Source organism: Rhizophagus irregularis, chromosome 21 (assembly GCF_026210795.1).
Source record: "Rhizophagus irregularis chromosome 21, complete sequence".
In the NCBI taxonomy this organism is placed as follows: Eukaryota; Fungi; Glomeromycota; class Glomeromycetes; order Glomerales; family Glomeraceae; genus Rhizophagus; species Rhizophagus irregularis.
This window is the reverse complement of record NC_089449.1, coordinates 2,745,333-2,759,268: the sequence shown is the minus strand read 5'-3', so window position 1 is coordinate 2,759,268 and position 13,936 is coordinate 2,745,333. Positions and strand designations below refer to the sequence as shown.

The window sequence follows — 13,936 nt, the reverse complement described above, 5'->3', positions numbered from 1 at the left end:
ACTACTAGAAGTCAAGCATCATTTCCTGGATATTAATTTTTAAAAATCAATGTGCAATCTATATTTTTGACTTTAATATTAGAATTATTTGCTATGAACCTATGGATCATCATAGTTATATTATCTATGCCATCATTATGAAAATTCGGGCAATCAGCTTTCTTAAATTATTCGTTATGAATAATATTATAAAATCTATAAGATAATTGTGTTAATGTTACTTAACCAATAATATATCTTTGATCAATTCAGTGCAACTTTATATCTGCATTTTTGAAATTGAGATATTAAATCTTGTTCCAGTTGTGGAGCCATAACACTGCCATAACGCTAAACTTTTTGGAATAATCAATTGGAACGAAAAAGCCACAATATGTTAATCAATTACACGTTGTCGACATTGCACTCTTGAACTCTAAATTCTGATTTACTGTTTAATGATCCAGACTTATTTTTATCATTATTATATCTAAAAGGATAATATGCACCAACTAATTATATACTAGTTGTTATTTTATGAGGATCTGAGAATATAAGATATGATTTATCTTTTGTGCCTGTCCATGATGAAAGTGAAATTTCATTAATATATTTACTATGTTTTGAGTTTTGGCTAACATTTTATAATTATATTTGAAATATCCATCATAATAAGGATTAGATTTTTAACAAAACGTTTTTTTCTATAAAAATATATTAAAAAAACGTTTCGCACCGTTTTTTCATCAAATTAATTAAAAAAAACGTTGCGTTTTTTCTATAATAATATATTAAAAGAAACGTTTCGCAACGTTTTTTAATTAATTAGAATTCTAATAAAAATAACAACTTTGCCTACAAAATATTAGCTAGCTTGTAGTATCTCATCTGTTTTTTTGAATAGAGCATAAATGTAGGATTGCAGAACGTAAGTTCAATATACATGCTTCTGTAGACATTACAATTAATATATATCTTATAATGTAAAGAAATTCAATATTGGTTCTATTTTTAATTATATAAATGTCTGAAATGATATATTTATTTCAAAACAGGATGTTGCATTAAGGTGAGAATTCTTCAAGAAACTTTAAGATACTAAATTATTATTATACTACATATTATTTATGTTGAGAAATTTGACTATTTAAATTTAAGTAATAATATCAATAAAATTATTTTAACATCATAAGATAAATGGTTTAGTTGTTATATATTATTAAATATTAAAAACTCAAAATTAGGTAGAAAGAGATACTAAAGGTAAATAAAACAAGATGAAGCTTAGCAAATAAGTTCTCAATATATTTATAAAAGACTTGTACATTATTATATATAATTGCATTGTATTCATGTATTATTTTGGATGATAATTGGTAGGAGTTAAATATGATGTACTACTACTATTCGTTAAACTGAAAATTTGAGTAACTAATTTTTAGCATTATCAGAATAATGAAATAATTAATATATATAATAATATCTATTCTAAAGTTTCCTAACCAATTACGACAAGAAAAAAGGAATATAAGGAGAAATCGAATTAAGATCCTTTTTATATTATTAAATGAGCTGAGTCTTATAAATTTTTCGTGTTATGATACATTTTGCGCTAGTTAGACGAATGGAAAATCAAAGTAGTGAACTGGGGAATCTAAGCACGCACAAGATTTAATGACAAAAGGCATGAAATTTTCTTTTTTTTTTAAGTTTTAATCCTGATTTCAATATTATATTATAAACTATTTTAAATCTAGCAGTTAGTAGTATAGTCAAAATCCGATATAAAAATATGCGATCCATATGAAATTTTTTAAAAATATCGATGTATACCGATATCATATGTTCGTATAGTGAAAAAGTAAAATTTGTCGTTATATCGATTCTTTAATTCGGTATATCGATTATCGGTATACTGTATAATATTAGGTACTGTCCTAAAGTCCCGAAACTCATAATCCTGACAATATATGATCCTAACTGACAAAATTCCGATCTTATTTAACTTTATTTCTTTATATATGAAAGTGAAATTAATTCTACAAGAAATAATCATCATGATGGTACAAAGGAACGAAGCGACTAGCGATACTTTATCCGCTCTGAATAACCTATTTTACAGCAAATTTCGAAATATAATGGACACTTGAAAATTTTGATTTTTGGGATTGTCAGGTACTCGGGTTACTCGGCTAGTCGAGGTTATTAGAAAAGATACATAACACGTGACATATGAATATAATAAATCGCGTAGTATAAACTATAAAGTATAATAGAGTATAATTGTATATACTATACATATCAATATAACATAAATTAATAAATAAACTTTTTTTTCAACAAATATTACTTTATTTGATTTTTATTGAACAATGACATTTTCTTTGGAATTTCGTTTGAATTCCTGTCCAATTTGTCTTATTTGTTTAGATTGTCAAAACACATATGGTCAAAAATGCACTTGTCAAGCAAGAGAAGTAATATGGAAGAGTAAAAAAGCTGAACGTAATTGTGCAGTAGAATTTGTTCACAAACCCCTCACACAAAAAGGTGCCACAAATCAAAAAGTTGTGTTGGACTCGGAATTTGTTGACTGGGTTTTTGCTAATATTTCGAAGGAATTGAACTTTTAACAACCCAAAATGATGTAAATATTTGTCAAAAATGTATAAATGGATATCGTAGCAAAAAAAAAGTGTATTAATCATATATATATATATGTATGTATACGGCACGTGTTATATAACTTTTTAATAACCCGACTAGCCGAATCCGAGTAACCCGAGTACCCGACAATCCCGATAATAAAAATTTTCAATGCTGTTATGTAAACACTAAAAAGTTGGTGTCGGGACTCGGGATTTTGAAATTGTCGGGATTTTCATTTCAGATTTTAGCAGTCAGGATTATGATGCAGGGACTGAATTTCGAAACTATAAAATAATTTGTTTCATCAGACGGATAACCTGTCGGTGATTTTTGCGTAAATTGTCTATTATTTTGTGTTAATTGATCCACAAATAAATTTATGCTTGTTTGATGTTAATCTGGTAAATCGTAATTTCGGGTTTGCTCATCGTTGATCCGATCTGTATTTATATGTATTAATTATATCAATTTGATAGATGTACTGCTGCTATTTTTTATATAAAATCAATGAAGTTTTCATATAATCAATGACTTTTTGCTATATTTCATTTAATTCAGCATGAATCGTCCAGTTCCTATTGTACTCTTAATTTTTGTTGTCTTGTTACCATGTTCGTCAAATATAATTGCTACTTATTATGAAAATGATACTGTTCATGACAATTATTTTAAAGGAGTTTATGCTGATGGGACAATTTTAATAGGAGTGAGATTTAAAGGTTATCCAAATAATACTATAAGCCTTCGTTTAATTTATCCTAACGGAACTCTTAATTTTATCAATAATGTTACGATTCCATGTAATACATGTGATCCTACCAAATATAATCCAAGCCCATTAAATCCAAATTATATAATAATTTGGTACGAAAAGTCAGGAATGATAATGGATTGGACGGGAAATATAATAACTTCAAAAATAACACAGAGTAAATGTGACAAGTTTGAATTCGTTATGAATGAGAGGAGTGATAGATTTCTCATTGCGGGATACAATGAAACATCACAAAACATTTTATTTGCTGAATATTTTATTAATAATGATGGAACAATAGGAATTAAAGCACAAAAAAATCTAACTTTCAATGGAGTAGGAATTAAAAATATTATCGAGTTTAAAATATTCTTATTAGGAGATATATGGGGAATTATATATAAAGTGGACTTAGAGGAAAAAAGTGAATATATTTATAATAAGAAAGATGCTTTTTTTTCATTAATTCATAATGAATCACAGAATCGAAATCTGAATCCCTCAATAATTAAGGATATCTCTTTTATTGGTGTTTCTTGTATTTCTAATGACATTAACTACACTTGCATATACGTCACCTCATACAATAATACGTTAAAATTGATTGATATTAATAATTTAACTTTAAATAACACATTTAATATGCGCTCAATAGATTTATTCCCTTTTATTAATATTTATAAATTTGAAAGTATTAGTTCTACAGCAAATATTATTCATATTATACCGGAAATTGGATTCTTAGTTGAAGTTGTATCAAATGCAAAAACAAAATATCTTATATTTAATACTGCAGAAATTGATTATTTTGATACAACAATTAAAAGTGCTTCCGGTGAAATTATAATAAACAACAATGATAATGATTATATAGGTGATAACCTTTTTATTTCAAATACTACAGTTATTCGAGCGATAAAAAGGGATAAATCATTTACTTATGAGTCAACTGATCTAACAACAATTATACCTAAAAGTATGTATAAAGTATATGTAAGTAAATATTTAATATTTACAAATATATTTAATATAATTAATATTCTCTCTTTTTATTGTTAGATAATCTACTTAATAATATTCATATCAAGCAAGTATATCCATCAGAAAACGATCTAATCGAAATTTATACAGACAAAATGAATATGACATTCCTTAATCCTATTGACCCAACAATTCCTGTTTATATTTCAATATATCATTATCATAATTATGAAGATATTTTACGTCAAAAATTTTTATGTACAATGCCATTTTGTACAATAAGCGAAGATTCGTATTCGCTCATAATTAATTTATCATCAAACGTTACTTTCAACATACCAAATGCTTCTTATTATGTTGAAATCGAAGATAATTTTGTGGAATATAAATATGAAATTGAAACGGTTCCAGGTATAAAAAAACCAAAAAGTTGGAATATATATACAGCATCCGGTAAGCAAAAGATTAAAATATATTGATTTACGTGTCTCCCGAAATTTTATAATTAAATTATTATTTATTTTAGAATATAAACATCCTGAAAAAGATAATAGTAAGTAATCATAAATACTCTACCAAAATCATCATTTTTATTTTAATACCAACGGTTGCAATTTAGATGATTTTATTATTGGAATATTACGCTTAAATCCGGAAGGTACTCAAGAATTTAGTAAATTAGATAAAAATGGACGAAATGAGTTTTTTAAATTCATGAAAATTGACCTTTCGAAAGGTATCCCGGTTGATGATTCAAGAATTTATAAAGTCGATGATATTTATGAACATGATATAGTTACGGATTCAGAATTACTTTTAATTTCATATAGAATTGACCTTCCAGGTGAAAATTGTTTTAATAAGAAAAGCGCCAAAGAGATCTATGATGATTTAAATTCTTTAATTAGAAATGATAAGTTTATAACATATCTTGATACTAGTAATTATACAAAAAATATTGATAAGGGGTATGGATTTCAAAGATCATGTAAGTAAACAAATCTATCTTTAAACACATTTATTGTACGGAGCGAAGGGACAATATATGTTTACGTAAAATCGATCACGTGAATTTCCCTGATCGTCACACCGGGTTCCCCGTTTCCTAGTTTTACTAATAAAATTAACATACATTTTTTTATTTAGCCAACCTATGGGAAGAAATTAAAATTAGTTTACATAATTTTGTGAGGAATACTGTTTCTTTAATAATACTAATGATTTCAACCGGTTTAATTATTATTTTGTACTTTTTTGGGAGATATAAAAATAGAATGGTAAAAATTTATTTATAATTTGAATTTTTCTTTTATTTTAATATACGAATATTGAACATCCTTTTTATTTTTTTAGGGATCTAACATAATTATACTTAGAGTGGCATTGATCATTTTTGATCTATTTAATGATATTGGATTTGTAATTTTACTTGAAGATGATTTACAGTATCTTTATGTCCCAAGGTAAAGCTTTAAAATAACTTTATCTTATAATTTTCATTGAAAAATAATGAATTGACTTTAATTTATAATTTTTATAGCGTTATATTTTTATTAATTCCTTTCATTTTAAATATTCTTTTGGCTTTTATAATATTTTCACATGAAATACAATACCCTGAATTTAATAAATGGCTTAAAAAGTATTTAAAACCGGTCGCTATTATAACATTTTTTAGTTCAGGAGACGTTGAGTTACTTCATATATTTGATTCAAAATTTGGCGGATTTCAAATATTTGAAGCATCATTCTCCCCATTAGCGTTAAATTTAATATTCTGGAGTGGTTTTTTAAATCTTATTCTAGAAGATTTGCCTCAATTAGTAATTCAGGTAAATAAATATTTACTTATGTTATTTAACTAATTATTTATCATTAACTCTATCTTTTAAAAATTTTTTTAGATTATATATGCTAGAAATTTTACAAATTCATATAAAATTATCGCTTTTTTTACGTTAATTACTAGTATTGTTATGACATTAATTGGTATAATTGAATATGGTTATCATTTATTCATAAATAAAAATATCGAAAAAGAAGAAATTGAATTTTATGATGAGACTGATGAAATTAAAATTAGTTATGATGAATCAAAGATGTAGTAAGTTTTATTTAAGGAATAATATAAATTTTTTAATAAGTATAATATATACATAATTATGTTTCTATTTATATGTAAATTAATCATTTATTAGCGGGTTCTAATAATACATTATATTGTTATTTTAATATAGAATTTAGGATAATTAATTATAATTGCAATTACTTATATAAATCAATTGATTAATATCAAACTTTATATTGTATATCTATAATATGTAAGTATGTAACAAGTGTTCTTTTTCATGGTCTGATGATTATAAATTTAGCGCCTAGTATTAAAATCAAATAATATTTATAGAATGTGTAAAAACGATAAGTTTTTTTAAACAGTTTAGATAGACAGATAAACGGATAGTTTATATCCGGATTTGTGGATATAAACGTTCCTATTGCATGCCGAGTACTAGCAGGTGTTCGGCTACTAAAACAAAGTGTAATGTAATATATACTCTCGTATATGGAGTTTACCACAAAATCTCGACAACCATAAAATCGACAGTCTACACCAAGATCCCGACAACTAAATCCCGTTAAAATAAAATACCGATAGTCAAATTCTGACAGTTAAAAATCTTGACAGTCAAAATCCCAAAGTTTTTTTTTTAGAAAAAAAAATTATATAAATTTTCCAATTAAGCATATAATTTTAAAAATGCAGTGACACAGTAACGGGTTAATTTATTCAATATAATTAAAATATAATTTGTAAATTTTATTAATACCAATGTAAATTGTTTGCAAATTTTATTAATATTAATGCAAATTAACTAATGTTACTATATTATTAATGAAAATTAAATAAAAAATTTTTTATCTTAGTTAAAAGGATTATGTACAGTATATTACTAGATTACTAAACTATTCCTTATCCTCTAAAATTAGAAATAATTACATTAAAAAAATCAACTAATCTCAAATTCATCTGATCGAATCTCAGTCGTGATATTGGCTGAGATCATCGGGATTCTGTGACTTTCAGGATTTTGATTCAATCGGGATTTGGATTTCGGTGTCAGAATTATAGACTGTCGATATTATGGGTGTCAAGATTTTTGGGTGATCCTCTCGTATGTACGCAGAAACTGGTATTTTTCCGGATTGTTATGTAGGAATTGAGAAGTATACATGGCGCGAACACTTTCATCATGAAATTTTTGGGTCCACGTAATCCACATGGATTAGTTCAGAAATATGTGAAATTCCATACATTTCCATATATCCTACGCGGATTCACATCGAATCTACGCCGAAAAACCACGTGTTTCGTCACAAGGTATTTGGAAATATTAGAACTATTTAGATTGATGTGGATTTCCATGTGGAAACAAAATTCCTGATGTTTAGAGTTTATCCTAGCAATCCGAGTAACCAAGTACTACTACGTACCGACGAATATTCCGTCGGCATCAAAATTTTTCAGTGTCCTGTAACTTATGAAATTTTCTGTGACACCTGTGAGCAATGAAAAGAAAGGAATTCGTATTCGATTAACGGATAACATAATCTTTTTTTTCACAGATTTCGACACGATATTGATTTCATGAAGTCGGCCGGGCGCGATGGGTTAATCTTTTGGAATGCAATAAGTTATCGAATCTAGGATTTGGACACTCACTTTCCTTATATTTATTCAGTATGATGAAAGTAAGCCGGATGAAGTACCCAAAATTAACCAAGAATAATAAATAATTTTTCAAAACTTTTCCCAACTGATTACGATGAAACTTTCTCAAATAATAAATATGCGCTGAAAATTACAATAATTTCTCATGGATAGGTATTCTTACAACAATCATCAACATACGATAATATAATTCACAACGAGTTAATTATTAATTGCAATGAAAAAATTTCATTAGTCATAAATAAGATAAATAAGTAATTACTATTTATGACATTGTTATTTGAATAAAAGAAATCTTTACCTTGAAGTAGGAATTGGAATCGAAAATCGAATCTTTTCAAGATTTTTCTTATAGACGACCAACCTGACTTTGAATCAGTTTCTAATTTCAGCAAAAATAATCAGCACTTGGCCGGCATGAAAAATTACTTTGGAGTCAGGTTAACTTACATGTAAAAAATTGCTGAGAATCGATTCTCGAGAATCGATTTTACTATGTTTTGTCGATTTTCGATTAATCGATTCCAATCCCTACCTTGAAGAAGAAGTAAATATATTTACTTCAAAAACGGTATTTCGGACTGTATAACGGTTCCGGATAACATCAGATCACGGTTTTAACACTCATGTAGTTACCCCGGATGCATCCAAGGTAACTACACGCCGATCAGTATGGCGCTTCACCATTGCAACTCCTATTGTGCTTAGTTAATTTGTATATGATGTGCAATTGTATATATTTACGCCATATCCTCATTTCTTTCATATTAATTTCTTTTTCAAAAGATGAGTACCCAAGTCCTCACTAAAAAAATTACCCTTGAGAACAAACACTATGAACATATTTCAGTTAAAAACAACATTATTCAAAATTATCCTGATACAAAAATTCACGCTATTTCAGCTGATTGCGATGGAACCTCAATCAATCAGTCTATACTTAATAATACAATGACTTCTCACGGATTAGCTGCTGCAATCCTTCATGCTTACAACCATCATCAACATTTACGTTTAACACCTGATGATATTTGGTTAACTATCGCACAAGGAGTTAGTCATCACATTAATTATAATGCAGAAAAATTTCGTTCTCGTTTTGTTAACCATGAAGGTAAAGAAGATATAATTATTTGTATTGATGGTATTTTGTATAATAAAGATTCTCGACTTCAAGGAGATTGGCCTAGAGCAATAGAATTATTAACTGTGGAAACTGATAGAGCTGTAGAAAAAATTGATATAAAACCTTTATTAGAATGTGATTTTTCTACAACAACAAAATCTTCTCTTACTGCTAGTCGTATCGTTCTTTTGGATATGGTTAAAGCATATTTTTCTTATAAGGGTTTTACTCTTTGTGGAATCCCTAAAATTACTCTTGAAGGTACTTTAGAAGATTGGACAAAATTACAAGAGAAAGTAATTCAATTACGTCAATTGGATTTAGATATGGATTTTTGGTTAGATAGATTGGATCCAGTTGTATGGAAATTGGTTGAAACCTATAAAGGTGAAATTGATGAGAAGTTTTGGGCAACAATCGCTTCAAGGCAACAATATGGTTCGGGTTACAATGGTGATATTGATGGATGGATGATGGCCTTTTTTCCTTATGCGAAAGATGGAGAAAAAGTAACTTATAATTCACTTATACCAAGTGACATTCCTACTGGAAGAGTTGAAGTTCCATTTACGACCGATACTGGATTTTATTTAAAATTAGTTGCAGGATTTTTAGGCGCGCAACAATACGCTCTTGAGAATTCTAATGAATTAGTTGTTTCACCAGTTATTGGTTGGTTCGTTATTGATGATAAAACTGCAGATGAAGGTAAAACCAAAGATAAATGATTCATTAAATTAAAGTTCATTTTATCAATATTTTATATTTACCAAATAAGGCTTTTTATTTTATTTCTTATTTTATCATTGTTTCCATTATTATATTTGTGAATTATGTATTAGCTTCAATAAGTTTCTTTTGATTTTCTCATTTTGAAAAGTTCAATAAATAACACTTATCTACTATGAGAACGCTACATTGAATTTTGATAACTTTTAATTTGTTTCTCTTGTTTAATATGTCAAATATCGTGTTTTCCGTTTTCGTATATTTAGAAAGCTTACATATAAACTGAAAGACAGTCAACGATTCTTTATATAATATTCTACTAAAATAATTTAAATTTGAAAAACTTTAGTATCAAAAGTTACTAATTTACAAATTATTAAAAAAAAATTGAAATATCCTTTCAAACGACGAAACTGATATTTTAAAGAGCAGAAAACATATTATTCCTAACATTGTGTTAACTTCGTTCGCCCATTGGAATAGTTTACTATTTTCTATTATTTAATATATTAACTCTAAAATAATATATCTTACTCGTTCATGAGTTAATTTATTGTAAGTTTGCTCACGTGACTTATTGTCCGGAGTGAAGCGAAGGATTATATATGTTTTCGAAGGACTATGTCAAATAGTGTTACGTGACGATATCCGGTTGTTCGATACATCAGATAAACAAGATAAAGGTTTATTTTTTTTTTCGCTCCGGACTTACAACGGTTTCCGTTTCCTAGTTAATATAAATTTCATATTATTTTAGATTTTAACTATAAACAAATTCTAAATTTTTCGGTCTTTAATTAATTCATCACATTTGTTAAAAGAAAATATGGTTGATGTTTACATAAGTCGTCACCTGAAGGCTGAAGCATAGTCCGAAGAACTACATATTATCACGAAAGGTAATGCAGAAGTTATGTTATGTACCGACATCAAGAATCAAAAAGGACAAGTGAACCCTCGCTAATCGAGATCTCTTACTCTTTCCTCAAGAGATCTAGTATAGGAAATGGATGGTTCGATTTCCTCAAAAAAACCTTCCTCAGAACTTTCGTCAACAGAACTTTCCTCAATAGGGACAACAGTGATAGTTGATCTATTTTGTACCGCCCTTGAATGTCGAAAGGTTACGTCTTGTTCTTGACGATATATTTATCTCAGTTTGTGTCATTATAATAATATCTAATTGTATCGTCTTCAAGGGTTTCAAGTCGAGAAATTGCTCAACTATCATATTGCTTATTTCTTGGGTTATTTTTCTAGGGTTTAATAATGTCCTTTCTTGTTGAAGGATTCTTATTGTGAAATGAATCCTTTGTGAGTCTTTGCGTTCATATTCATGCTTCGTGAGTTTTCAAATAAAACGTCCTCTTATTTGACAATTATTATTCAATGTCGTTCGAAATATAATTGTAACATTTAGAGCAAGTACACCTAACTAAATTTAATGACATTTTTTTTAAAAAAAAAATAATTAAAAGGAATTTTTTAAAAAAAATTATTTATAAAGTAACTATTATGGTAAGTCCCTTTTGAATTTAAAAATATTTATTGATATATACAGTAGTTTGATAACTTTCAATCTTGTATAATTGAGCCGTTTCAAAGAATTCAATTATCTCGATCACTCCGATTTGTAGTAGAAGCAAAGTGCTGTATTGTTGTATTAATAAACCTAAATCTAATTATTATAAACCAAACCATCATGTCAGTTCAATAAGAATTAGATTTACCTTATTCGTTTTCTTTTAAAAAAAAATTCTTCGGTTTTCTTAAAAACCGTTTCTACTTTCTTTTCATGGTATGACGAATCACCCAGACTAAGCCCATTATATTTTGTAGGAAAAGAGAGTTCGACGTAAAGAATTTAGATATTATTGTTATGTCTTCCTTACTTTTAAATCTGCCTTCTGATCAATTTTATTTTATAATTTTACGAAAATGAATTCAAAACCGTTTAGAGCATTATCGAAATTAATTAGGTAATTTTTACAATATAATTATTTAGAAGACGCAAATTTCTTTATTTATAAAAATTAATCACAATCGTGCCGATCTCCATTAATTTTATATCAAAAACTAGCAGTAGCCCGTTGCTTCGCATCGTTCGCATCGGGTTGTATAAATTGATTGATCGTCATTTTTGATCACACGTTTATCAAATTTAGATCTTTGCTAAAGAAAGTGACTAAATTAATTTTGATGGAAAAAAGGGTTACAGTATGTGATATATCAGTTATAACTTTAAATGTAAAATGTAAAATTTAAATAATTTCTGGAAGTCTTGGCAATTAATATATAATTTGACGCAGTTAAAATTTTTAATTTATAACGTGAGTGGTCATTTTAATTTTGGGAGAAAGTTGCAAAGGTATAATTCCGGCCAGAATTATACAAATTTCCTTTTCCTGCACATTAGTAATTAGAATGAATTTGCCGATCAAGTGGTCTTGCATAGATCAGGCGCAAACAAATCAATAGATCATATTAATGTTACACAACATTAGTAGTAATTAATATTGTATGTCTATAAGAAAACGTAATAGATCAAGTGTTAGAGGCGCAGATGAATAACACATTGGACAATTCAAAGATTATTTATATAGGCTAATCTAAACGTTAGTCACACAAACACAATTTTTTTAATTATATAGATATAGATTATATAGATAACCTGTAAAAGGTTATCCTACATACGATGAAATTCACAGATTTATGATCACCATCCAACTAGTATATGGCTGCTCTACCAATAGTCATCGTATGTCACCATATCACTAGGTAAACAAACCATTACTATTTATAGGGAACGGAAAAATAAAAGACCGAACTACAGAAACCTTCTAAAAAAAGAATTTTATCTTTTATATAGTTTTTTCTCTATGGCGCAATCTAGTTCCAAAATTGTCTGATTATATGCGTCATGATACTGTCATGATAGAAAGCTTGATAATATTGAAACATTTATTAAATTGCAATTTTATTATTTGGTCATTGATTTCTTATTTTGGATGATGGGCTTTGAATCTAAATCCGGATTAGACTAACTCCAGCTAGAATTAGAATTTAATTCCGACTGAAATTGGTTTAGCAAGGTTATGGATTACGTTTGAAGATTCAAGAGATATAGTGGTAATTCATTAGCTTTATTTAATAAGCGAGACGCAAAGGCAACGAGAAAAACACATAATATATACAGTATTTATAAGTGCTTTTATTAATAGCTATTGTGCTTCGAAATAGGTACGTGTTAACATTATAAAAAGAAATCGGCAAAATTGTTCATAAATTCTTTATAATATCTTTCTTTCCATTCTTCAGCAACTTCTATTTGGTTATAATATAACTCCTTCCATTCATTGAATATTTTAATATTTATTCGGTAATTATTATTAACTTCATTAATTTTCTTCTATCGTTCTTTTATTCTTTGCAATTTCCAAGTCTAATCCAATATTTTTATATTTAACAATATCAAACATTTCTGACCAAAACTTATGTTTATAACGTAAGCTTCTTTTTTCTTGCGTCAAACTAAAGCTTCAAAAATTCCACAAAATGGAAGTAAAAACTAAATTGTTCACAACATTAACGTTAACGAAAGAAATAAGAAATCTATAACAGCGAAAAAACTTACCATTACTAGAAAAAGATAAAATTGTGTTACCGCAAAATGTAAACAAATAATAAATATAAGGTCACCAATTATTTTATAATAAGGTATTTCTAATTTCAATAGATATATATAAATATTCCTGCAAATTAAGCTAATATACTTAGTAAATAATTATTTTTTATTATCCTACCAATATTATGGGAGAAAAGTAATGATCAATAATTGACAAAAGCCAAAACTAACTTCGGTATCAACATGCGCTAAAATCACGTGAATTTAGATGATTGGCAGTAGACCGAGAATTGAAATATTAAAATTCCTTTGCATAAAATTTATCAAAATATCCCAATGTATGAATGAACATTTTTTTATTCA

The 13,936-nt window shown here is 27.4% G+C and overlaps 3 protein-coding genes across 3 annotated transcripts; all 3 read left to right on the top strand.

The window, feature by feature from the left end:
- Positions 1 to 2,351: 2,351 nt before the first annotated feature.
- On the top strand, positions 2,352 to 2,612 carry OCT59_014016 (uncharacterized protein; the record flags this gene model as incomplete). Its single annotated transcript, XM_066141908.1, has 1 exon — positions 2,352 to 2,612. The coding sequence occupies one exon, from the start codon at positions 2,352 to 2,354 to the stop codon at positions 2,610 to 2,612; it is 261 nt and encodes an 86-aa protein (XP_066001993.1).
- Positions 2,613 to 3,187: 575 nt separating this feature from the next.
- On the top strand, positions 3,188 to 6,468 carry OCT59_014015 (uncharacterized protein; the record flags this gene model as incomplete). The annotated part of the gene is made up of 8 exons (XM_025331721.1): positions 3,188 to 4,358; positions 4,442 to 4,816; positions 4,890 to 4,916; positions 4,983 to 5,351; positions 5,510 to 5,640; positions 5,717 to 5,826; positions 5,904 to 6,195; positions 6,268 to 6,468. 8 exons carry the CDS (start codon positions 3,188 to 3,190, stop codon positions 6,466 to 6,468), a joined length of 2,676 nt encoding a protein of 891 aa, XP_025183671.1.
- Positions 6,469 to 8,863: 2,395 nt separating this feature from the next.
- Positions 8,864 to 10,135, top strand: OCT59_014014 (uncharacterized protein). The gene has a single exon (XM_025315059.2). The coding sequence runs from the start codon at positions 8,880 to 8,882 to the stop codon at positions 9,945 to 9,947; it is 1,068 nt and encodes a 355-aa protein (XP_025183672.1). The 5' UTR covers positions 8,864 to 8,879; the 3' UTR covers positions 9,948 to 10,135.
- The last annotated feature ends 3,801 nt before the right edge of the window (positions 10,136 to 13,936 follow it).

Coding starts and splice junctions, on each gene's coding strand:
- OCT59_014014 (XM_025315059.2), top strand. CDS start 8,880: ATGAGTACCCAAGTCCTCACTAAAAAAATTACCCTTGAGAACAAACAC.